Source organism: Papaver somniferum, chromosome 11 (genome assembly GCF_003573695.1).
Source record: "Papaver somniferum cultivar HN1 chromosome 11, ASM357369v1, whole genome shotgun sequence".
NCBI lineage: Eukaryota > Viridiplantae > Streptophyta > Magnoliopsida > Ranunculales > Papaveraceae > Papaver > Papaver somniferum.
In genome coordinates this window covers 98,424,589-98,451,961 of record NC_039368.1, presented here as the reverse complement: position 1 = coordinate 98,451,961, position 27,373 = coordinate 98,424,589, and the positions used below count along the sequence as shown (strand labels likewise).

At 37.0% G+C, this 27,373-nt stretch overlaps 1 protein-coding gene, 1 long non-coding RNA gene and 1 pseudogene across 2 annotated transcripts; 1 reads left to right on the top strand and 2 right to left on the bottom strand.

The window, feature by feature from the left end:
- Positions 1–466: 466 nt before the first annotated feature.
- On the bottom strand, positions 467–2,999 carry LOC113322734. Its single transcript, XM_026570879.1, has 5 exons — positions 2,725–2,999; positions 2,109–2,362; positions 1,801–2,012; positions 1,197–1,455; positions 467–1,018 (listed from the first exon to the last, which is right to left on the bottom strand). Exons 1-5 carry the CDS (start codon positions 2,804–2,806, stop codon positions 713–715), a joined length of 1,113 nt encoding a protein of 370 aa, XP_026426664.1. The 5' UTR covers positions 2,807–2,999; the 3' UTR covers positions 467–712.
- A 2,217-nt stretch (positions 3,000–5,216) lies between these two features.
- Positions 5,217–6,269, top strand: LOC113322737. Its single transcript, XR_003347274.1, has 2 exons — positions 5,217–5,593; positions 5,767–6,269. It is a non-coding gene; the product is annotated as an uncharacterized LOC113322737 (long non-coding RNA).
- A 12,283-nt stretch (positions 6,270–18,552) lies between these two features.
- LOC113322735 lies at positions 18,553–25,453 on the bottom strand (annotated as a pseudogene).
- Between the last annotated feature and the right edge of the window lie 1,920 nt (positions 25,454–27,373).

Genomic DNA, 27,373 nt, shown 5'->3' with positions numbered 1-27,373 from the left:
ATGTTAGCTGAGGCGTCATGTTGACTAAGCATGACTCACCTAGTGAGGTGTCATCCAACTAATGATGGACATGTTTGATGACACATAGCTATCAAGTGATGACTAAGCCCTCTTCTAGCCTCTTTCATATATAACCAGAATTTCTGATTTACCATTGATTAAGTAAGAGGAAATAGAAGTAGAAGCTAAGTCATTGAACCTTGTTGATTTATGTTTTTCTTTCTTCTTAACCTTGTTGAATTATGTATCACGCTTTTATACTGCTCTTGCTCAATTCAGAAATAACCAAATATTGACTGTGTGCTTGATTCAGTCATGTTTATGCTATAGCTAAATCAGAACTAACTAGATAATCATTCTTGCTTTAAGCATGAGTAAACAGCTGCATATATGTGTTATCTAGCTTGTAAAATATGTGAATACTAGGGTTAATATCTCTTCAGCATATAGGTAATTATATGATTATGTTTAAGCCAATAAATGATGATTATGAAGCTGAAATTCCAACAAAGAATACTCCCCCTTGTCATTTTCCACTCATTATGCCCCTTTAGCCACGTACAAAACCTTGGACACATTGTACTTGTATGAACAAGACATACTGTCGTGTATAGTCATTTTTAACTTGCCAGCAAGTAATCAATTACTGTATCTTACAATTGTAATACCATATCAGTAATCTGTCCATTCACATAACAAGAAGACTTATGCCTTATCCCTCTTGTTTTTCTCCCAGTACAAGTGCCTTTATGATGGCATCATTGGTTCCATCAGCATAGGGGAACAAGTGTCCTGAACCTGCTAATTCGTGGTACTGAATCCATGAAAGCTTTTCTGCAATATAGCGCTGCAGACTAATAGGTACAAACAAATCTTCATCCCCATGCCACAAGTGAACCCTACCTTCACCACTAGTAAATGGATCTTCAAGGTCCATAGGATCAAACTGCCAGCTTCCGAAACCAACAATCAGGTCACGATGAAGTGACTCGAATTCACCTTGGTGCGTTACTGGTGCCTGAGGATGCAATAATTAAAATACGAGTTAGCAAGACTGTCATGAAAAGGGCGGCTTCATGCTAATCCTACACTCTCTAATAGTTCATACATAGCATGAAGTTCCAGTATCCTACTAAAGTAGGCAGAAGACACATTCTAAACTTGGCATTTTTTTGACCAAGTGAGAAGACACGAACCATGTCTACCCTAGGAATCTTGGAAAGGATCTCTCTGTCTTGCGTAGAAAGAATAGCACTGGATTTGGCTGCAACACTTGAAGCAGGAAACCATTTCTGAGTGTTCCACCAGTATGTGAGGAATGGGGCGTAGTGAGACACTCGAAGAGTCCATTGGTCTTGTAGAAGTTGCTTTTCGTACGCTTCTTTCGACAAATTGGCAGGGAATCCGGGCCACCAGTAATTGATAACTGGGGCGACTAGTGCTGCCCCTGCTAACCTGCAAGTACTCCAAGGTTCTCACTTGAGACAATTTCAAACTATATGGACACCCTTAAGCGGAAACTATTAGTAGGAGCATAACAGTCATAAATCTAATGTAACTTTATCTACATGACTTACTTGGCTAATGCATTGAAAAGATACAATGTGCATTTCTTGACATTTAAGAAACATTAAAACTACTTGCTTCTAGAATTCAACAACCTTACAGTGTGCTATGTGACTATGCCACTGGGCACTGGGTGCATTATTACGTCCTCATCACATCAAATGCACTGTTATGCATAAAAGCTCACAAAATAACCACAGATTAGATTACGATATGAATTTGGGAGAAACATACCGGTGAGGGATGTATTTTAGGCAGCCCCAGGTCGCCTGACCTCCCATAGAAAATCCAAGTACATAGAATTTAGATCCTAGTCCTAACTGATCAGCAAGCTCTTCTACATCCAATGCAATACCCTTCTCTGTTCGTTTTGGATTTGGATCACTCTCTCCATACCCAGGTCTGTCAAATGACACCATATATATCCCCAGTTCTTCAGCAAGTTCCTGTGGTCCCCCACAACTACAGTATCAACTATACAAAGATCTAAAAGCAACACTAAATGAAGAACTTGAAAGAATAAAAAAAAATCAGAAAAGTACTTGAGATAGACGTATTGTAGTAAGTCTGTATGAACCAAATCCATGAATGAAAACAATCTTATATTTGGCTTCATCTTTAGGAACCCCGTGTTCTTTGTAGGCCAAATGCCTTCCATCACTGAGTTTGACCCTAGGTGCACTAACTGGTGGGCCATCTGAAGTGCCACAAATCTTTGGCGGTGGAGGTTGAATTGCTTGATACGCATATGCAACAAACCCCATTAAAATAACTACTGATATCGTAGTAAACATTCCTGAAATGTGAACGATTCCCTTTAAAATCAGTAACTTATTCGAAAAAGACATACTGTAGTCTAGTAACCCCAAGAAAGAGGGAAAAAGTATAACTTCTTGAAGCTAATTGGCTCTATAAGTGGCAGAAAGCTATAATCAAGCAGTATCATTTCATCAAAATTGTCCAATACTTAAACCTGAAGTCATTTAGTTTGCCATAAATTACTCAGTTAATTCAGATACAATGACAACAACCTAATGAACTACACTAATTAGAAAGTTAAAATCAACCCAAAAATGAATCTATATGTAGTTGCTAGAAGATATGATACATTACAGCTTCATGAACAAATTGGAAAGGAGGAAATAAAGAAAAGCTCACCAAATGGAAGTTTAAAACCACTGTTCTGTTTGGATTTTCTTGTATGAGCCCTAGCTGATGCTGCAGATATTTTCCCTGCCATTTTTACAGCCTCACGAGCCTGCTCCTTGTATAAGAATTCAGCAGAAACAGCAAGAAAAATATAATTCTCAAGGCGATGAGTTTTAGAGAGATCTGAGATTTCGTACTTTTTCTTGAATACAACTACTTTTTCTTATAACACCGCGCCCCCCTTCAACTTTTGGGGCTGACTGGTGTGGTGATGGTTTAACTGACATTTCAAAATTTCATCCCAAGGTCAAAAGTAGGAGTAACAGGTAAGGAGCTATTCGCTGCTCCTCGCCCAAAACACCCATCGCCCACTTTTTCCCAACATTTATTTAGATCAGATTTACGCCCAACATCTAAAAGCATCCTAGTAAATGCATAATGTCTCATTAGAAAAATAAAATAAGACACTAGACTTTTGAATCAAGCTTATTATAGAGGCGGCATGGTTTATTAGAGGGGCGGTATTGTGATAGTAATGTCTCTTTAGTTGGTTAGGGGATGTCCTAAAGGGGATCTAAATTGACTGGATTACCCTTTTCATCTTGAATCAACCAAAATCAAATCATTTTTTTGAAACCTAATGAATCAGATAAAATCAAATCAGGCTTTTTCTCATCTTCTTCTTCATCTTCTCTTCTCCTCCATCAAGCGTAACCTCCACTAAAACTGAAAATTTCATCGTCTTCGGTTAATCGGCGATTTGAAAAATGTTTGGAAAAACCCAGTTAGGGTATAGTTTATCGTGTTGGATTTAAGTTAATTTTGTATCAAAAATTAGGGTTTTGTATGAAAATTGAAATTGAAATTTCTGGTTGCATGTGAGTTACGGTTGGTAATAACTCAAATACCAACCGTAAGTTCTTAGTTTTGAGAAATATATTCAGTTACGGTTTGTATTTGCATCAAATTTATCAACCGTATTTGAGTTATGGTTTGTTACTCAAACAACCATACCAACCGTAAATAATCCCGTGTCTTAAGAATTTATCAAATAATGATTTACGGTTCAAAAGTTAAGTTGACACACCAACCGTAGGGTAGTTCCGGTTGGTCTCGATTCATTAGTTACCAACCGTAATATAGTTACGGTTGTTGTCCAAATTTAATTACCAACCGTTTTACGGTTGGATCTTCCCAAAATTTAACCAGTTACGGTTGGTATTCGATAACTTACGAGCCGTAACGAAGAGTTATGGTTGGTCACGAGAAAAATTGCAACAGTAAGTTCTTCTGAAAATTTAAAAGTTTTGATTTTGTTACGTATTTTAGATAATTTTGAGCGAGAAAAAGCTAATGGGAACTAATTTAGAAGTATACCGGGTCAGTGGAATCACTCATTTTGGTTGAGTGAATCAAAATCTAGGGTTTCACAAATATCACAAAAGTTTTTATTTTTCTTCTCCTCTAAACTTTTTTATTTTTTAACTTTAAAAATCTGATTTTGTTTTGATTTTGAGTTAATATAAGTGAAATTAATCATCAACACTAAACTTGATTATTATCAATCAACTAGGTTATCAATAATGAGGGTTAATTTGTCATTTCCAGTTATTAAATTGCCGCCCCTTTAATAAACCATGTCGCCCCTATAATAAGCTTGTTTTGAATTCATCTCGAATGCCAACGAAATGCTTACATTGCAAAACGGATACGACACAATAAAACAGTGATTATCTAATGTACCGCCCTAAAAACTACACAAAAACCGTCATGTGAGTGGGGCGGGTGGGACTCGTCCTCTAAGAACTTGCAGGGATCCCTTTAAAAGTGAGTGGGGTCCACCATCATGTGTCACAACGGTGTTGGGGGGTTTTTGTGTGCGGTACGCGAAGCATTTTTGATGTTTTATTGCACGAGTGTTTGTGTGTGTGAATGTGAGTGTTTTGAAGGTATTAAAAGCGTGAAGCGGAGCGTGACTCGTTTTTTTATTTTCTGAAAAGTTATACGTAGGTTAAAGTGTGAAGCGGCAATTCATGGTTGGCGGTGAATCGTAAAATATAAAATTTGATATATTATAAGTAGGTATGAAAACATTTATAAATATAAAATATAGCCAAATATTATCTTAAATAACCATGTAGAACAGTGGTTGAGTATTCACATATCATACATGAGGTGGTAGGGTTTGAACCATTATTTTTTACTTTTTAGAACATTATTTCTTGAAGTTTGACCATTTTGCGCTTCTTACTTTGGTAAAAGTCATTGACTACACGCTTCATGTGTACGCTTCAGAGCGTTTCTGAGAAAATTGGAGCGAAGCGTGAAGCGTACGTTTTTAAAAACCATACTTTTGAGAGTGTAGGTGACAGAGATTGCGAGTGTGTGTCAGGAGCACATGAGAGTTAGAACAGAGTCTGAGTCTGGGAGTTTAGAGTCGAGTATATATACTTTGTCTCTCAACTGTAACGATTCATCTTCTTCTATTAGTTAATTGATTATGAATCGTCTGGAATGTAGATTTTTAATGAATCTAGTATGGTGTCAATCCTGAAAATTCCAATTCTCAGAAGTATCGATTCTCTTTCGTTGATTAAACTTTACTTTAAATAAACTTCTTTTGATGTTGTTCTTCATCAAACCTCTGTTGGTTGGAAATTCACGGAGTTCGATCGGAGTTGTGGTTACTAATGGTTCTTGATGTGAAGTTTGATTTGGACCTGATGCTTCACTGCTACGTCTTCAAACAGAATTAAGCATAATTCTCAGATTTGGAATTTGGTTTAAATCACTTGAGCTCTTAGGAGATTTAGGTTTCCAATTCGTTTTATTGGAACTTGATTCTTCTATCTCAACTGCTTAAATCGAATCAAAGTTGGTAATCTCGAAACTTATATTTTGCTACTTCAAATTTGATTTTACGTATCCGATTTGTTTTTCACTACCTCGACAAGATCCAATTTTATTTTCAACCATGATTTTCGTCATAATTAGCTCGTTTTTACATCTAATTTCTAAATCAAAATCTAATGTTCTTGTTCCCTGATGCAGATTGAGTCTGAAGATGTTCTAGTCAGCTACACCAAGGTCTAATTTAGACGAAAACTTAAATTTGTTCCACTGAATTGGATTCAACAGAAGGTTGAGAGTTTGTGGGTGAAAATGATGTTGCACATAGTGCTTAACAGATCATTCTTCATACTTCCAATCTCAATTCTTATTTCAAAGCAGTCCTCACTGCGATGTTGAGTATCTTGCACCTTTGATGATGTTTCTGAGTTTGGACATCGAATTGGAGTTGGTGTGTGTACTAGATCAGAGAATGGAGTTCTCTTTGTTGAGTCTACATTAAATTCCGAATGTAGCTTGGTGTCTTTATCTTTTACTATCATGTTTGTTATTTTGAATGAATAATATAAGTTCCAGCTGAGATTATGTTGTGACTACATCAATAGAATAAGTGGAAAGATTGGATAAGTGACTCTTAGTTCTTGATGTTGGCAAGAGGTATTGAGTATTGCAGCTATAAAGTTCTATGGTTGTGTTGGTTGTTATAGTACACCTTCGAATTTTTTGGTTTTTCCAAATTGTTACAACAGTTTGTGGTAAAGGTTTTTCATGCTGCTGAAACAAGTTGGATAACCTTCTGAAGTGGAATTTCTTTAATGGTGTTGAGGGTAATTACATGGAATTGTTGTACATCTTAGTCACTTGAGCATATTTCTTGGGATAAATTACATGGAATTGTTGTACAGGTATTGATTAATCATAATTCTCAGATTTGAAATTTGTTTTAAATCACTTGAGCTCTTGGGTGATTTAGGTTTTTCAATTCGTTTTGTTGGAACTTGATTCATCTATCTCAACTGCTTAAATCGAATCAAAGTTGGTAATCTCGAAGCTCATCCTCTGCTTACTTCAAATTTGATTTTATGTATCCGATATGTTTTTCACTACCTCAAAAAAATCCAATTTCATCTTCAACTAACGATTTTCATCATAATTAGCTTGTTTTTACATCTAATTTCTAAATCAAGATCTGTTGTTCTTGTTCCCTAATGACGATTGAGATTGAGCATGTTCTAGTTGGCTACACCAAGGTTTAATTTAGACGAAAAGTTAAAGTTGTTCTACTGAATTGGTATCAGTAGAAGGTTGAGAGTTTGTGGGTGAAAATGATGTTGCACATAGTACTTTCTTCATAATTCCAATCTCAATTCTTATTTCATGGCAGTCCTCACTGTGGTATTGAGTATCTTGCGTCTTTAATGATGTTTCTGAGTTTGGACATCGAATTGGAGTTGGCGTGTGTACTTGATCAGAGATTGGATTTCTCTTTTTTGAGTCTGCATTAAATTCCGAATGTAGCTTGGTGTCTTTATCTTTTACTATCATGTTTCTTATTTTGAATGAATAATGTAAGTTCCAGCTGAGATTATGTTGTGACTACATCAATAGAATAAGTGGAAAGATTGGATAAGTGACTCTTAGTTCTTGATGTTAACAAGAGGTATTGAGTATTGCAGTTGTGAAATTCTACGGTTGTGCTGGTTTTTATAGTATACACCTTCAATCTTTTGGTTTTTCCATATTGTTACAACTGTTTGTGTTAAAGGTGTTTCATACTGCTGAAACAATTTGGATATCCTTCTGAAGTGGAATTTATTTGATGGTGTTGAGGGTAACTACATAGAATTGTTGTACAGCTTAGTCGATATTTTTAGCTTGGTCATCTCCTTAACATGGTGCAAATTTGGAATACCAACTTGTTTATTACAGGCTTGCCAATGTTTCTCTCTGCGAAAAGTTTTCACCGGCTGCAAGATCCATCGGAGCTAATGATTCTGATTGTGTTGTGATTTTTTTGCTTGCTGGTTGCTTCTCTTTATGGCTCCACCTGTCAGCTACATTAGTATTGATGGTCTGTTATGCCATTGATTCTGCTGCTTACTACAGCTTGACTACATCAATATTTGTTCACAAATGTCACCACAGATGTTATTTTATACTGTCATAATTCATATTTGTTTCCGCATAAACTCCATTATATCCCCTCCTCTTGTTGGTAGTCAGAGATATGCCCATCATGGTGCTGAGAAATGATTACAGGTGCAGAGATAAGAGAAATGATTCTAATAGACTGTAACCTTTTGGTTTCTGGAAGTTATGCTTTCTGCCTCCTCCTGCACAATCCGTTTTACATCGACTGCAACATTTCAACTCAGGCATCTCCTATAAACTCATATTTGTGACAAGATGTTGTTGCTAAAGTTGTTACACCTGTGCGACAAGTTTACACTTCTGCAGCATAAGGCTTTGGTCTTTCTTCTACTCCTGCAACAGATTAAACTCCTTCTATGATTAAAAATTGTGCTTGTCTCTATATAGTCATGCTTCTTCACCACCTAGTCCTGTTATAAAAGAGTGTTTATGTGTGTGTGAATGTGCAGGCAATCTCAACTGGCCTCTCCAAACCCCCTTGAGCTTGAAGGAGTGTAATAGCATGAGTATGTATGTGTCTGTGGAGTGTATTAAGAATGTAATTGTTACCGATTGTGAGTCTGTGCCAGGAGCACGTGAGAATTATAAGAGATTCTGAGCCTGTGAGTTTATAATCGAGTATATATATTTTGTCTCAACTGTAACAGTTCACCTTCTTCTATTAATCAATTGATGATAAATCTTCTGCGATGTACATTCTTAATGAATCTAGTAAAAATATAAAGAGGAAAGTGATTGGAGGGATAGAATGTTTGATAACCTAGATCTAGAGGGAAATGTTTAGTTTTTTCTGAAACTAAACAGAAAAAAGAAAACTTAAAGGAAAATTATTAATGAAGTGAATGTCTATGGTTATTGATTTGTTGAACCAGGGATGACTAGTGACACTGCTGGAGGGCTAGCTTTGATATGGAAAAGCAACATATCAATGGAGGTTATTGAATTTTCATTAAATCACATCAATACTATTGTCTCCTCTGCTCATAACGTTTGGCATATTTATTGGTTAGTAAGGTCGTCCTTATGATTTGGCTAGGAAAACTGAATCTTGGAATATGGTTGGAAGCATTGCCCTAACCAATAGGCTTCCTTGGATGGTTATTGGAGATCTCAACATTATTCTCCATGACTTAGAAAATCTCAGTGCTTATCATATTGACACTATTGAAGAAAATGTTTTCAGTAAGAAGATTAATGAATTGGATCTAATAGACATTGGCTTCACAAGCTGTCCTTTCACTTTGTCAAACAAGATAATTGTACCAACTCTAACTAAACAAAGACTTGATAAGAGGATAGATTCAGAATCTTGGTTGTTTCTTTTCTTTAATACCACCATATTTAATATGCTAGATACTGGTTCTGATCACCATCACATTCTGCTCAACACTAATCCCGATTAAAAAATTAGCAGCGCACCATTTAAACTTTTCAGGCCGTGGCCGGAACATGAAGAATGTAGGAAGATCATTGTTGAATGCTGGAGTAGAAATCTCTTTGTATCTTCTGCTTTCATCAAGACCAGAAATTAAAGGACATCAATCTCCTTATCAAAGTCTGGAACAAAGAAGTTTATGGAAACATCAAGACTAATATTGAAGACTGCGAGAACCATCTGGTTTGGATTTACAAGAACTATTTCTTGAACGATAGAGGTCAAATGCTAAATAATGCTAGGAAAAAGGTCAGTGGGTGGTATGATATTGAAGAATTTTTTTTGGAAAACTAAAAATAGAGATCAAACTATCAAACTTGGGGATAGAAACACAAAAATTCTTTTATATAGCTACCAAGAGCAGAACCAGGAGAAACATAATTGAGACCATCAAGGAAGAGAATGAAAAATGGATTACAAACGCTAAAGACGTTTATTACTGCTTCACCAACCATTTCACCAGCTAGTATGGCTACTGATGAGATCAATGTGATAAACCACATTCCACCCCAACATGAAAATTACATCCACTACAAGGTATTATACATGCAATAAATCAAATCTACTCTTTTCAGCATGGTTGGTGACAAAGCTCCATGTCCATATGGTTTCTCCCCAAAGTTCTTCCAATCTAATTGGGACACTGTTGGGATGGGTCTTGTAAGATCCTCCAAAATTTATTTTCCTCTTCGCATATGCTAAATGAGATGAATGCCACATTCATATCTCTTATACCCAAAATTGATAACCCCTCTTCACCAATCCACTTCAGACCCACAATCTTATGCAATAATACCTACAACATCATCTTTAAACTTATATGCCAAAGAATGAAACCTTTTCTGAACAAAATTATATTCCTCTATTAAATTGCTTTCATCCGTGGCATAAAAATTGCTGATAATATTGCTTTTACCCATGAAGTTATCCATAATATGAGATCCAAAAAGGATAAAAAAAAAGAGAGAGAGAATGGTAGTATGGGCATAAATTTGACATGGCTAAGGACTTTGATAGAGTGGACTGGGATTTTCTAATGGTTATTAATAAGCAAATAAGTTTTAACGATCAATGGTATTGTAAAATTTACAAGTGCATATCCACCACTAACTCTGTTGTTCTTATAAATAGTGTTTCTGATAAATTTTTCAAACCCTTAATGGGGCTTAGACGAGATGACCGTCTCTCTCCCTAACTCTTTATTTTCTGCATGGAAGTTCTCTCCATAAACTCTCATACAAGCTGAAGTGATGGGACTCGTAGCTGGCATAAAAATCTGCAAGGAAGCACTCTATTAGTCGCCTCCTATTTGCAGATGATTACTGATGAGTGCCAAATATTGTATATATTTATCCCTTTTTGTTGGCATTTTAACTCATCTTTTGTGCATTAATTCTACATATTATCCCATATTCTGTATTTTCAGTGTTTTCAAGAATAAATATTTTTATTAATTAATTTTGTATTTTTAGGTAATAAATAAAGTTCGGATGAGTCGCGGAGCGAAAAGAGCAGAAAAGTAGTGAAAAGCCGGGAGAAATTACGCAAGGAAACCGCGAAGAATGGTGCGCACAACCTCATTTTCTACACACAAAAGCGCCTCCGTTCTCAGCCATCAGATCATTTCTCAGAAGCATCCGACGGTAGCTCCCTCATAGAGCATCAAAATCTGATGTCTCTGCCGAGCACCACAGTGCTGAAATTCCAAGCCTTCAGATTAGATGGTAGTTGAATCCAACGGTCGCTCCCTTGCTGTGCATCAAAGTTTGATATCTCCGCCTAACACTACAGTACCTAACTCCATCTGGCATCGTTGATTTCGTTGTATCAAAAAATCTGACGGTCGCTACAAGCTTCACTTCACATCACCGTCCGATCTACCTACCAGCTTCGCATCTCGCAGCTCAGAGTCACAGAACATCAAGACTAGATGGATTCGCTCAACACTCTATCACCCGAGCCCTACCACCTAACCAAACAACCCCCTTCTCCCATTCTATCGAACCCATCTACCACCATCACCCCCCTCTCTGCAGAACCACCTCCTTCCCTGCCGCACCACCATCATCACCACCACTCCTGCAACAGCCACCAAACCACCAACTCTCCACAACAACCGCAACCCATCACTAATATCATCACCCCTATCACCTATTAAGCTATTTCAACAACTCCACCATCCTCTTCACTGTTAGGATTGGATTTGGTGAATTAGATTGATAGATGAAGCAATTGGAGGCGTGGATAGCATGAGGGGAGTCAGAGGAAGATTGGGTCGAAGCTATTGAGTGCTATCAGTGATTAGGTAAAACCTAATTTCAATTTTTGTAATTTGGGGAATAACAAACCCTAATTTTGGGGGAATTAGGTAATTTAGGGAATTTGGTTCTGTGACTATAAATTGGAACTATGGGTTGTGTTAGAAAGCATGTTGGGATTAGCCTACATCCAGAACTTCCAAGTTCTGTTAATGTGTTATGCTTATGTTCATATTCCTGTTAATGTGTTAGCCTGTATCAGTTCATTTTCCTGTTAATGTGTTATGCTTATGTTCATATTCCTGTTATGCTTATGCCCAAGTTCTGTTAATGTGTTAGCCTGTATCAGTTCAGTTTCACATTCATGTTATGCTTGTTTCCTGTTAATGTGCAATGTCCTGTTATTTATGTTCATGTTATGTTAATTGTTAATGCCTGTTACTTGTGTCCTGTTAATGCTTGATTTCATTCCTGTTGATGTTTGTTACATGTTCACTGTTGTGTTTAATGTGTTGTTACATTTGAAGGAATGCTAGGCTAGATACATCTGTGAAGCTTTGAACTAATTGTGCAATGGAAGAAATCAGTGCTTATAGCAAGCTGATTTTCTTGCCATTCCTTGTGTATGCTTAGGTTGCTGTGTTGATTGTGCATTGGGAGAAACTAGTGCTTATAGCAAGCTAGTTCTCTTCCCATTCTATAGGAATGCCTGTTTTCTGCCTAGCCTTGCTTCATTGCAGTTTCTCCACATCCTTGCCCTTGGCCTTAGGCCTTGGTTCATCTTGTTTTGTTCTTTGCTTTTGCCATGTGTTGCCCTGTTTGTGTTTCCTTTTGTTTATTTTGTTAGCCATCTTCTTTATTGCATTATCTTTGCTTCACTGCCATCTTTGCTTCCACTGCCCTGCTACTCTTTTGCTTCTTTAGTTCACTGCCCTGCTGTTTAGTTTTTGCTTGCACTGCTCTGTGGCTTAGGTCTTTGCCACTGTGTTGTTTTCCTTTGGCTTGTTCTGCTGCAGTTGCTGTTGCTGTTTCTTTTGTGCTGCAGTCTTCTTTCTTTGCACTGCTGCAGCTGTTCTTGCTGCTACTTGCATTGCCTTGTGCTGCAGTACTGCTTTCTTTTCTTGTCCCTGTGTACAGCTGCTGCATTGCCTTCTCTGCCACTTCTGCTGCAGCTGCTGTTGCTGTTGCCCTCTCTGTGTTGCCCCTGCCAAGCTGCTGCTGCTGCTGTGCAGCACTTGTGCTGCTGCTGCTGTTGTTGCTGCTGCTTCCTGCAGCCAAGCAAAGGCCAATCCAACTGAGCCCAAAGCTCAGCTCATTCCAAAAAGCTAAGGCCCAGTCCACAGTTACTAAGCCCAGATTTGAACCAAAAGTTGAAGCCCAGTTCATTAAAAATCAAAGCCCAATTCAACCAACCTGTGGGCTTAATCCATAAGCCTAAACTCAAAAGCCCAAGACCAAACCAACTGAGTCCAAGGCTCAGTTCACTTCACAGGCCCAAGACCTAAAGTATTTCATTGTTAAAAAAAAAAAAAAAAACCCATTAAGCCCAACAGTTCCAAAGGGTATTCAAAGCCCAATAATAGCAAATTTAGAAACCAAAATAGTTAGAAACATTTCCAAAACACACCCGATCTCTGTGGATCGACCCGTACTTGCACGAGCTACAACCGACGACCGTGCACTTGCGGTATTACTGTAGGCCCCCGTTTTCATTGCGCATAATTTCTATACCCTTTCGAGGCCTGCCAAGTTTTTGGCGCCGCTGCCGGGGAATGTTTTGCATTTAAATATAATATCTTTGAGGCCTACCAATTACATGGTCTTCTGCAAAGCTAATAATGTTAAAATCTAGAACTTGGTGTATATTTTAAAAATATTCATTGCAATCGCTGGAAACTTATAAACTCCAAAAAATCTGGGGTCTTCTTCAGTAATAATACTGAGGACACCTTAGGTCTCAACATCAGTAGCAACATGCGAGTTCAAATGTTTGACTTAAATGATAACTACCTTATCTCCCCTTTATTCAGCATAGAATCAATATAAATTTTATCCTTCAAATCCTGTGTTGAAAAGCTCAAGATAAAGCTTGCTAGTTGGAAGAATTTCCCTCTAACTCCAGCAGGCGGAGCTACTCCTATAAGCACTTTCACTTCTACTTCTAGCATTTACCATATGAATTGTTTCAAGATGCCAAAAAAAAAACTTGTCAGGAATTAAACAAGATTCAAAGGGACTTTTTATGGGGCAAGGACATAGACAAACCATAAGGCTACTACCTAAAAGCTTGGAATGTTGTCTACAAGCCAAAAGATCTGGGTGGTCTGAGATTCATGAACATGAAACACTTTAACAGTGCTATGATCACAAAAATTAGTTGCCGCCTGGAAAAAGACAAGAACTTTCTTTGGTCTCAGCTCATGGATGCAAAATACTTATTAGTAAGGAATATTCTTAACATGGATACTAAACCCAAGGTTGGAGACTCTTTGATATTGAAATACATTCTGAAGGGAATAAATGATATAAAATACCACAACATATGGAGGGTTGGAAATGGAAAAAGAATCAGCATATGGGAAGACACCCGCACATCCGACAAAAAGCATGGCAACTTCCCTAACAACCTTTTGTTAGTGGAACATCTTCTTCTGGATAATAAGGAATGAAATATCCCAAAAATAAATCTCTGGTTCACGCCTATTGAAGGTAAAGCTACCATGGATGCTATCCTTCACCCCGATGAAGATGATCAAATCTAGTGGAAGATGACAAAAACAGGAAATTTTTATGTCAAATCTCTATACAGAGCTAAGATTGATCAAATTTATGCCAAAGACATCCAACCCATGCAATGAGAAGCTATATGGAAAATGGAGATTGCTCCTTCTATATAGATCTTTTTATGAATATGTGTGTATTGTATTCTCCTCACAAATACAAAGACTGCAAAGAAAATTATGACCGTTGGAGGTATATGATTTAAATCCAGCGAACCTGCATAGTCCCACTGACCTACATCTTTACGCAAAACTCATATAGAAGTTTGTATAAGAACTACCCTTTTCACCAGAAATCCTCCTACATAATGCACACTTTTCTCTTGTATTTCTTCAAAGGCAATTTTCCATTAAAGACTTATTTATAATTCTCAAATAACACTATAATTCTTTGGCCTACAAACATTTTTGGGTTAGTAGGCCTACAAACCTTTTCCGTGATACTCGACTTAGTCGCTTCTCATTCTTATTACCACCCTATAAACGTTTTCGTATTATAATGTTCAGTTTTTTCTCCATTATAGCTGGTAAGTATAACATAGACATATAGTAGATTGGTAGACTTTCAAGAATGGTTTATATCAATGTTACTCTACTAGCTTTTGTTAAAAAATTATTCTTTCCACAACTTTAATTTGTTTTGTGTTCTACCAATCACTACATCCTAAAATACCACGTTCCTATATAAAGCTCCCACAAGCATTCCTAGGTAAGTAACTGGTGCTAGAGCACTGCTCCGCCGAACTCGAAAGTTTTTCTATCTTAAGCTTGTTGTCAACGTTAAATGCACAAAACTATATCTTGATTTCTAGTCTACCAAAATCAAGTCTCGGAATAGGATTAGATAGTATAGTACCTCTCATTTAGGGTAAAAGGAAATCCAGATGGGCTAAACGACATAAAAACATTATCTCTATCTGGTTGGCGGAAGGAAGAACTACGAAGCTTTCAGAATGAGAAGTTGTGTGTGGTGGGATATCTAGCTTGCTAGAAATGATATGACCTTCCAAGGTAAGACTCCGAACATCCAGAATATCATTAGGGATGTTCACTATTGGTTCTGTTTCACTCAGCAACATTTGGAGGAAGGTTTTAAAGAGAAGGAACCAGTGTAGAGAATTATGGTGGTCTTTGAGGATTATAAATAAGTCTTTAATGGCAAACTGCCTTTGAAGATATACAAGAGAAAAGCATGCATTATGTAGGAGGATTGTTGGTGAAAAGGGTGGTTCTGATTTAAACAAAACCAGTACAGAGAAGCGAAGATGTTCCTACATGGATACCATCCCCTCCTGACAAAGTTAAGATCAATGTGGACGCGGATTTTTCTAGTGGAACTGGAGCCTGTGCAGCAGCGGAAAGTAATTTTCAACACTCCTTTAAAGGAGGAACTACCATTGGCCATCATCTATCAAGCCCGTTGGAAGCTGAGACTAGGGTCGTGTTACTGTGACTTGAATTGGGTTTGAAGACAAGTCAGGATGACCTTATCATTGAGAGTGAATCTCAAATAATCGTCAGAATTATCAAAAATGAAACTTCTTCCTTTCCTTGGAAATTAAGAAGCATGATTTTTCAGATCAGAGATTTACAAAAGCAGTGTAAGGATGTGGAATTCTCTTTCGTGAAGAAAGACGTGAACTATATGGCGCATAATCTTGCTAGCTTTGCATTTACCAACCAGAAGTTTGACTGGTGGTTCGAAAACCCTCATTTAAGTATTGCCAATCTCTTTGAGTGAGACTTTTTTCTGTTTTTTCTTTTTGTTTTTTCTGCTTTTTTCTCCCTCATTCAACGATAAATTGGAGGGAAACAACAATGCTCTTGTACAGAAACTACATCCCTCATTCAAAGATATATTGTACTGCATAGCTCTATGGTAGAAATTAAGATTGAAATGGCTTTAATATTACTCGTTTTTCTTTTTTAGCTATGCGTTGTCTCCAAATTTTCCAGCGATATTAGAATTTAAAACAGTTACATAGGAGCACAAGCCAAGAATGTACAGCAAAAAAAACAAAAGAATTCTTTCAACTTTTCCTCATTTCTGTTGCTTTAGACATGTACAATAAAAACTCTATAAATTAATGTTGTTGGGACCACCAGAATTTATAAATTAAGCGAGATATTAATTAACCGATAAATCAATAATTATTAATTTATATATTGGTTAATATCTTATTACCTTATAGAGAAATTTATTATCAGTATTTAGAAAATAATTATTTTCTAAAAATCGTAGAATATTAAAATTTTCAAGCACCCTTCAATCTCCCACTTTGCTTTATTGTAATTCGATCAACAAATATTACAAGTTCAGGCAATTTGGATTGACATTTAGACGGTGAAATCACTCAAGACTTGCAAAATTTGATCGAAAAGCTGGGTTATAGCAATTCAATGAATGTCAAGATGTCCTGAATATCCGGATAAAAAAATGAAGTTACGCAATCGTTGACTGATGAAGAAATAATTTGAATGTCCAGATGTCCTGAATATCCGGAGAAAAACGAAGTTACTCAACTATTGACTGGTGAAGAAATAATTGAGAGCGTTATGAGAACTGATAAAAATGGGAAAGAAGATGATGAAAGTTCTACAATAGACCCCCCTTCACGAAACGAGGTTATTAAAGCGGTAATCACATTAAATAATTTCTTGCTGAGTTATGAGAAAACAACACAAAAAGTTCTTACGATGATTTGAAAAATTAGAGATGAAATTCAATGTAATATTGATTTTAAAAATAAATAGAAGACAATCGAATCATTTTTCAGACCATTAGCATATTGAATATATAATGAATTATTAATTTATATTTCATATGGTGCCTACATAGGTAATCAATAATTTATTATTTAATAATTTTAGTGAATTGTGAATTTGGCACGTTGTCCCCAACTCAGGGCTGGCTAAAAATATTATTTAAGAGAGTTTATTAAATAATCGAGTATTAATTAATGGAGTTTCTACTGTACAAAATGAACGTGCGATTGGGGAATATAAAAACCAATTGGGGGATATAAATTACTTCCCCCAACCAGTAGTGTTTGTTAAGGGATATTTGGGTATGAAAATACTAAAATACCCTTCCCTCAAAATAAAAAACAAAATCATATCCCCATTTCCATCTTCACTTCTTATTAATCTCTTTTAGGGTTAGGGATTTGAAACTCAAATATTCATCATTCTCTTTCAAATTCTAAATTTTCCCCACTCCCTTTCAAATTCTCATCTCCTTCTCTGTCGGCTCCTCACTTTGAAAACGATTTTTTTTTTATATTGGGAAGTGATGAAAACCATGTCGTTAGTGATGAAGACCATGCCGAAATTGATGAATACCATGTCGGAAGTGATGAAGACCATGCCGGTAGTGATGAAGACATGTCGGTAGTGATGAAGACCATGCCGGTAGTGATGAAGCCCATGCTGGAAATAATTTTTTTTACATCACCGGAAGTGATGAAGACCATGTCGGAATTGATGAAAACCGTGCCGGCAAACGGTGACGGCATGATCGACAACTAACATTCATTGTCGTAACTAAATGCCGGCATGCTCGATAGAAATCTATAAATGCCGGTAGTCAAGTGAAAAAAATTTCAATTCTTTGGATATTTTACATCGTGTGCCGGCATAGGAATTTAAGCAACATACTATGCCGGAAAAATGTGCCGGCATGCTCGAGAATTAACTAATTGTGCCGGAAGTGATGAAAACCAGAAAAAATTCAAAAACGGAATAGGTTTTGAATTTCAAAACCAGAAAAAGTTTCTACGAGATGTTGTCTCGCACTCTGCTAGGGGGTGCTTCCCTCTAGACCCCGCGACCTGACCTATCAAGTCGAACACAGCCGGGAGGGGCTACGCCCCCCGAACCCCCCCAGACCCCCTTGATAAGCTTGGTGCAGGCATGGACGTGGTATGAATACCATGCTGGTATGGCTGCTTCCGTCATGGTATTCATACCACGTCCATGCCGGCACCAAGCTTTTTCAGCTGCAAAAATGGTGGATTCAAAGAAAAAAAAATCAAATTTTCAATCTCCTAGCAACAATTCCCTCTTCACAATCATCCTCCATTTTCACCAAAATAATTTCCCTCTCAAATTTGCTTTCCCTCCTTCTACTCTCACCCCATTCAACCAAACACAAATAATAATACGCACTAATCATTTATCAAATAATCTTAAGATTTTACTAATTATTATTAATCACTAATCCTGATTAATGAGAGGTAGATTAAAAATTACTTAAAATGTTTAGATAAGGGGTGACCCTTTGGATCCCGTTTTTGTCCCTTTCCTATATCCCCTATCGGGCGTCCTATAAAAAGCATGCAACCTAATTGTAAGAAAGAGATGATGTTACGTGCAGTCATTTTGTCTCACACTCATGTACTTGATTAGTTTACAACTTGGAAACAATACCACCAAAATGTACCCTTGAATAACAAGAAGAATTCGCTTAATCCGTGTCTTCTCTCCTAATACAAGTGCCTTGGCTCTATTTCTTTTCTCCAAGTACAAGTGACTTTATGATGGCATCATTCATACCGGCAGCATAAGGGAACAAGTGTCCTCCGCCTGTTAATTCATGATAGTGAACCCATGGGAGCTTTCCTACAATATATCGTTGCAGACTAACAGGTACAAATAAATCTTCATTTCCATGCCACAGGTGGACTGTACCTTCACTGTCAGTAAATGGATTTTCAAGATCCATAGGATCAAACTCCCATCTTCCGAAACCAACAGTCAAGTCGCGATGAAGTGACTCGAATTCACCTTGCTGCCTTACCGGTGTCTGAGAATGCAAGAACAAGTAGGGTCACTATCGGCCTTCATAGTTCATACCAATGCCACACAATAAAAAGAAATTCCAAGAGAATATGAAAATAATACAGATTCTAAGTGCAAGATTTGTCATTGTTTCGACTCGTAGTCAGGGCTTAGGAACTCAAGCAAATTAAAAGGTAAGAATTGGTACATACCCTTAGTAGTACACATTGTATTGATTGAAAAACAAGAATATGATTTCTTTCTTACAGACTGAAAACTACACGGACATACATTTATACATGTCCTAACTAAGACAAGAGATGTTAGAGCAGGACAGGCTGTGGACAGCTCACACTCAGCCAATAAGGATCATTTCTCACACACTCAGACACACGTGAGAACTCTATGAGATTCTCAGTACTATTAGCCCCCCTCAAGCTGGAGGTTGTTACTAGAAATTACCTTCAGCTTGTCTCTGAGTGTAGAAAATCTTGGTCCTGCCAGTCCCTTGGTAAGAATGTCTGCAATTTGATTCCAAGTTGAAATGTACGTGACCTGAATGTTTTTGTTCTGAACAAGTTCTCTGACAAAATGATAATCAATGGCCAGATGTTTCATTTTACTATGAAATACTGGATTAGATGACAGAGAAACTGCACTTTGATTGTCACAAGATATCAATGGTGGAGCAGGAAGCAAGAGATGAAGATCTTTGAGTAGCTGACAAACCCAAACAATTTCAGCTGTGGTATTGGCTAGAGACCTGTATTCTGATTCAGTGGAACTTCTTGAGACACTACCTTGTCTTTTGCTAGACCAAGTAATTGGATTAGGACCAAAAAATATACAAAAACCTCCTGTAGATCTTCTTGTATCAATTGATCCTGCCCAGTCAGCATCACTAAAGCCATGTAATGTAAGAAGACCTTTGGAAAATAGTATACCATAATCTATGGTGCCTTTGATGTATCTTAGAATTCTCTTGGCTGCAATAAAGTGTTGATCAGTAGGAGCTTGCATATAAAGACATACCTGATTCACAGCAAAACTAATTTCAGGCCTTGTCCAAGTAAGATATTGTAGAGCACCCACTAATGATCTGTATTCACTTGGATCTGCTAATGGAGTACCAGCTGAAGCAGTGAGTGAAGTAGAGAGTGAGACTGGTGTACTGCAGGGTTTAGCACCAGTCATATTGAATTTCTCCAATAAGCCCAAGGCATACTTAGTTTGACTAAGAAAAAGGTTGTCTGAATTTCTTTTCACCTGAAGACCAAGAAAATAATGAAGAGAGCCCAAGTATTTGATAGGAAAGTATGTCTTAAGGTGATTGATAAACTGAGAAATATACTCAGTTGAATTCCCAGTGATAATAATGTCATCTACATAGACCAGAAGAACTGTAATCCTTGATCCAAACTTTTGAACAAATAAGGAAGCATCTGCTAAGGAGGGTTTGAAGTCATGAGTGAGAATAATTTGTAACAATTTATCATACCAAGCTCTGGGAGCTTGCTTCAGACCATATATGGATTTATGTAGTTTACATACATAATGAGGCTTGGTTGGATCAACAAAGCCTGGAGGTTGTTGCATATAAACATCTTCAGCTAAATCCCCATGTAAGAAGGCATTACTAACATCTAATTGTTTCATTACCCAGTTGAAGTGAACTGCCAATGAAATGATTAGTCTAATAGTTGTTGGTTTGGCTACAGGACTAAAAGTTTCTGTGTAGTCAATTCCTTCTTGTTGATGAAACCCTTTGGCCACCAGTCTAGATTTACATTTATCTAAAGAACCATCAGCCTTATATTTGATTCTAAATACCCACTTACAGCCTACAACATTATAGGATGGATCTGGTGCAACAAGTGTATATGTGCCTGCATCCTTAAGGGATGTATGTTCTTCTTCCATATATTGTTTCCATTGAGGTATTATTATTGCCTTAGAATAACAGGTAGGTGTTGGTGGTGGAATATCTGAGGTAAAGTTTGCTGATAGAACATACTTTGTATTAAAAACTTTGGGTTTAAAAATACCTCTTTTACCCCTTGTTACCATGGAGTGAGGATTAGCCAGTGAAGAAATACCAGGAGCTGAAGTATGTTCAGAAATAGTTGTAGTGGATGCATCAGATGGCTTGACAATGCTTGAAGAATTAGTAGAAAACTATCAATAGATGCAGCTGATGAGGTTGATGTTGCAGGTGTTGGTGCAGATATCTTGGAAGATGGAGTTGTAGAAGCAGTATCAGTTGGTGCTGATGAATTTATAATGTCAGGAAGTATTGTATCTTAAGATCTCAATGGGAAGAAAGTCTCATTAAATACTACATGTCTAGAGACATATACTTTCCCTGTTTTGATATCTAAACATCTGTATCCTTTGTGCATAGAACTATAACCAATAAAAACACAGTGTACACTTCTTGGTTGGAGTTTATGTGTAGTGTAAGGCCTTATCCATGGAAAGCATGATGAACCAAAGGATCTGAAGAAGGAATAATCTGGTTTCTGTCCAAACAACTTTTCAAAAGGAGATAAGTAATCCAAACTTCTGACAGGCAGTCTATTAATAACATAATTGGCTGTATGAAAAGAATCAACCCAAAAATTTTCTGACAGACCTGATTGAATTAAGAAAGTTCTCCCTGTGTCTACAAGATGTCTATGTTTGGATTCAGCCAGTCCATTTTGTTCTTGAGTGTGAGGGCAAGAAACCTCATGAATAATTCCATGTATACTAAGAAATTCTTGTAGTGCATTATTTATGAATTCCCCTCCTCCATCAGTTCTGATTTTAACAATTGAAGTATGCAGTAACTTTTCAGTCATAGATTTGAAATGTAGAAAAATATCTTTGAATTCAGACTTTTCAGACAAAGGAAATATCCAACAGAATCTTGAATAGTCATCTATGAGATTAACATAATATCTGAAACCACTTGAAGAGATTACAGGACTAGGACCCCATAAGTCCATATGCACTAGTTCTAGTGGAGATTGAGCCCTATGTGAAGATAGAGTAAAAGGCAATTTATGACTTTTCCCTAGATGACAGTCATTACAAAATAGTGGTGTTTTGACTAAACTAGACAGTTGCATATCTCTGCACACTTTTTGAAGTACTTGAAATGATGGATGAGCCAACCTTTGATGCCAAACTGAAGCTAAATTCTTGTTGCTAAAGAAAGCTTTATTCTTAGTAGACTTGGAAAAATTCACTGGATATAATCCTCCTTTATGTGGTCCTTGTAAAATGATCTTCCCAGTTGAGTAATCCTTAACAACAAAACCAATTGAATCAAAGGTAATAGAACAGTTGTTATCACTAGTGAATTTATGCACTGATAATAAGTTTTGAGATGATTTTGGAACAAGAAGTACATTGTTTAGATTAAAAGAATGAGAAGAAGCTGTTTTAGACACATGACCAATATGAGTAATTGGCATACCTTCTCCATTAGTTGCTTGAATCTCATCTGCCCCTTCAAAAAATGTTGCTTCAGGCAATTCAGATTCATCATTAGTGATATGACTGTTTGCTCCAGAGTCATCATACCAAGGATTTTCACCCATGATATTGGTTGTAGCAAGCATGGCACTGAGATTGTGAGGAGTATAGTTGTTCTGATAGGCAAAATTTAATCTGTGTCTGCATTCCAAAGCAAGATGACCAGTTTTGTTGCAGATCTGACAAATCTTGTCAGTTATTGGTGGTGGAGCAGAAGAAGAAGGAGCTGAACTATAGTGAGGTCTTGGATTGAAATGAGGTGATGATGTTGATGTAGAAGCAGAATGCATCTGAAATTGAGAATAACCTCTTGGATAAAAAGATGGGGGTGGTCTAATGTATCCAGAATATGGAACTGTAGGTCTTGAAGAGTTATGATAACCTCTGCCATTACTTCTATAATTTTGAACAAAAGGTCTTGTAGCAGCAAAAGCCTTTGAATTGGCCTCAGTAAGTAAGTTCTTTTGCTTATTTGTAACAATTATTTCTTCAGTAAGAAGCAGATTATGAAGTTCCTTTGAAGAGATTGGTGGATTGTGAATACGAATAGATGTACAGAAAGAACTATAATCTTGGCCTAACCCATTGAGTATAGTAACTACCAATTCATCATTATGAATTTGTGAACCAGCAGCAAACAATTCATCTGTTATTTTCTTGATTTCACTTAGGAAATTAGAAACTGTACCTGACCCAAGTTTTGTGGATTGAAGTTTGAGACGAAGTTGAATTGAATGTGTAGAGGAGCTTCTTGCATACCTAGAATCAATATTATCCCATAAATCTTTTGAAGAATCAGCTCCAACAACATATGGAATTACAGATTCAGAGATAGACATCTGAATCCAGAGTACAAGAGTAGTATCATCGTCATGCCAAGCTGTAGAACCAGGATTGACGCCATTATTAAGCAGATAAGGTGGACATGGTAAAAATCCATCAAGAAAACCATTGACTCTGTAACGTCGCAGAAGTGGTAGAAGAAGTGATTTCCAGGTGAGAAAATTGTCATCCTTGAGTTTGTAACTGAGTATTTGTGAAATTTGATTGAGAGGAACTTGAGAGATTCTTGATTCATATGCTGCCATTGAAAGAACAAACAAGAAAGTAATGAAAATAGATTGAAAAATTGAATTGAAGTAAGATGATTGATTAAAGTTGTGATTGTATTGAAGAAAATAGATCTGAAAATTGGTTGATAGGTTGAACACCATTAATGGCTATTGCGGAAGCTTTATCTGATACCATAGTAGTACACATTGTATTGATTGAAAAACAAGAATCTGATTTCTTTCTTACAGACTGAAAACTACACAGACATACATTTATACATGTCCTAACTAAGACAAGAGATGTTAGAACAGGACAGGCTGTGGACAGCTCACACTCAGCCAATAAGGATCATTTCTCACACACTCAGACACACGTGAGAACTCTATGAGATTCTCAGTACTATTAACCCTATCTACCGAAGGAATCATAGGAAGGAGCTCTTTGTCTTGAGAACAGAGAATAGCATGGTCCCTGGATGCAACACTTGAAGCAGGAAACCATTTCAGAGTGTTCCACCAATAGGTGAGGAATGGGGCATAGTGAGCCACTCGAAGAGTCCATTGGTCTTGCAGAAGTTGCATTTTGTATGCTTCCTTTGATAAATTGCCAGGAAACCCAGGCCACCAGTAATTGATAGCTGGAGCGACTAGTGTTGCTCCTGCTAACCTGCAAGTATTCCAGGGTTCTCACTTGAGAGAGATTCAAACTAGACCGGCACCACTGTCGGATAACATACAGATGTTGTGACAGCAGAACAATTCCAATCACACCTTTTCCTTACTACTTGCTTCAGTTTGCAGAAAGCAGACTTTCAATTGGTCATTCCATGAATCTGACTAACATCAATGTTACTTACTTTTATCAATTGTGAGTTATTATAATGTGCTTTTCTGTTCACAGACTATACACTTTTTACTACTCAGTTCAACTACACCATTCGGCAGTCTGCAAACCAGGCTTAATAAAAATAATATTCGAGTTGAAACTATACCGATGAGGGATGTACTTGAGGCAGCCCCAAGTACCCTGACCTCCCATAGAATATCCAAGTACATGGAATTTGTTCCCTAGACCCAACTGATCAGCGAGCTCTTCTACATCTAATGCAATACCCTTCTCAGTTCGTTTTGGATTTGGATCACTCTCTCTCCATACCCAGGTCTGTCAAATGTCACCATATATATATATATATATATCTGTAGCTCCTTCGCAAGTTCCTGTAATCACCGTACGACTATAAATTCAACTAAACAAATCTATAAAGGCATAAATGAAATTCAAAAGGTACTTGAGACAGAGGTATGTTCGTAAGCCTGTACGAATCAAACCCATGGATGTAAACAATCTTATATTTGGCTTCATCTTTGGGAACCCCATGTTCTTTGTAGGCTAAATGTCTTCCATCACTGAGTTTAACTCTAGGTGCTGTAACTGGTGGTCCATCTGAAGTGCCACAAATCTTTGGTGGTGGAGGTTGAATTGCTTGATAAGCATATGCAACAAACCCCATTAGGAAAACTAGCGATATTGTCCTAAACATACCTGAAGAGAGTATTAATTGCCCATTAAAAATCAATCAATTATAGTTGAAAATTAAGAATCAGGTACAAATGTAATCAATAGTAAACATGGTTGCTAGAGGATTTGATTGAACATACATTCAAAGAGATTCATTAAACTTTGAATGGAATCAAGAACTCACCAAATGGAATTTTGAAACCACTGTTCTGTTTGGATTTTCTTGTATGAGCCCTAGCTGATGCTGCAGAAATTTTTCCTGCCATTTCTACACCCTACCACTCCTACTCCTTTGTGTACCAAATACAGGACAAAAACACGCTTAAACAAGAACCAAATTCACTGAATTGCCGAAAGGAAGTGAATAAACCCTCCGGCGATGAGTTTTATGATTTGGGGTTTCGGCACCTTTTTGTTTGGTAAAGACAATTAATAATTAGGTTCTAGCTTTTGCATAGGAGCATAGGTGTAAACTGTAAAGACAACAAACCTCAAAATTTGTTTTAGGGATATTTTGATTTTGGGTTATAACAAAGTGATCAGAGTTGCGATTGGGACATGCAAGAATTTTAATTAGAGTTTGGGTCACAGGATACTGTTGACCGTGTTAACCGTTACCAAAGTTAGTTAAACAAGGAAATAACCAAATAAATATTAGACTTTGATTTATTTACAACCAAACCATATAACTTCTGTTTGCCAAATAAAAAAAACAGCCGAGATTAAAAACAAGGCTGAATTGGGGGCCCTGGAAAAATAATTGGGGACCCCTAGCTACAGGACAAAAAAGGTCATGAAATTGTAATTGGGAGTTATCCCTTATCCCTAACTTTTTTAAATGGCTAAACTACCCCAAATCATTAGTGGTAATTAAGTTAATTAATTGTTAATTAGTTTAATTAGATTAAAATCAGATTTAGGGATAAAATTTTGATAAAAGAAAAATTGTGTTTTTGTGTTGTGGAGATGAAGAAGTTGAGTTTTGGGGGGATTCGAGTAGAGGAATCATATTGCTCAAAATAAAGGAACCAATCCTCAGAATGAAGAACCCGAAGCTCAAAACAATCAGGTAAACTTCATATACTCTTCAAATTGTATGAATGATGCCCCAAGTGGTCGATTCATGTACACTATGCAACTACTCAGAGTAAGGGTCGTTAAGTCGAGAGGGTAATAAAAGAACGACTCTAAGGAGTCGTCAATTACTTGACACAGCCTTTGACGACTCAAACCTGCAACTTTTGCAGGTTATGAAAAATCGTCAACCAAGTGTGATATAATTGACGACTCCAGCTAGTTAGGTCATATAGAGTCATTAACTTAATATGTTTAGAACCCAACGACTCTAAAACTTTTTACTCTCTGAAGATGTTACTCTTAGGGTCGTTAATTAGGCATTCCTATATACTGACGACCCTAGCGAGCCATTTCATAAATCAAGGGTCGGCAAGCAAAATTTATAAAACCAAACGACCCTTCAACATCGTTAACGACTTCAAAAATTTGGCATGACGACCCTTCAACATAGTTAACGACTACAACCATTTGACATGACAATCCTTCCTATTTTTTGAACAGGGAACAAATTTTGTATCATATAGAGTCGTTAGTTTCATAAAGGGGTTGTCAAACAAAGAATCGTTAATGCTTTAGAAATATATTGACGACTCTGTCACTAGGGACAGAGAGGTGGTTCTGCATAAGACAGAGTCGTTCGTATTTAAAAAAGGTCGTCGAGAAGAATCGTTAACGATTTAGAAATCCCTAGACGACACTATTCTAGGGCAGAAAACCAGGTTTAGGGTCGTTATCTACTACACCCTAATAGTTAACGATTTTTTATCAATTCAACATGCATATCAAAAATCGTTAAGCAATAAAAAACCGTGGTTGACGATCCTGGAACTGTAACTGCAATTTTGCAGTCGAAAACCTAATTTTTCAATCAACAAATCAAATTAAAACACAAACCCAACTTAGATTAAGGGTTTTTAGTTCACTTACGACGATGAATCGGTGAGACTTTTTTTTCTCAGAAATCGTTAATGGAACGGGAAACAGTGGGAGAGAGGGAGCGGAGGAGAAGAAGAATGGGAGGAGAAGAAGTTATTAGAGAAGGGTAAAATAATCATTTCACCATCATTTTGGAAGCCCTGTATATCTTTTTGTGTGGGTTTCCTGACCCCCAATTAGTTTCCATGGCCCCCAATTCAGCCCTGATTAAAAACCCTATCGTTCTCTTTCTCCTCCCAACGATTCTCTTTCTGATTCTCTCAAAAACAGTTCTTTTTCCGCTGCGAATTAGTGTTCATAAA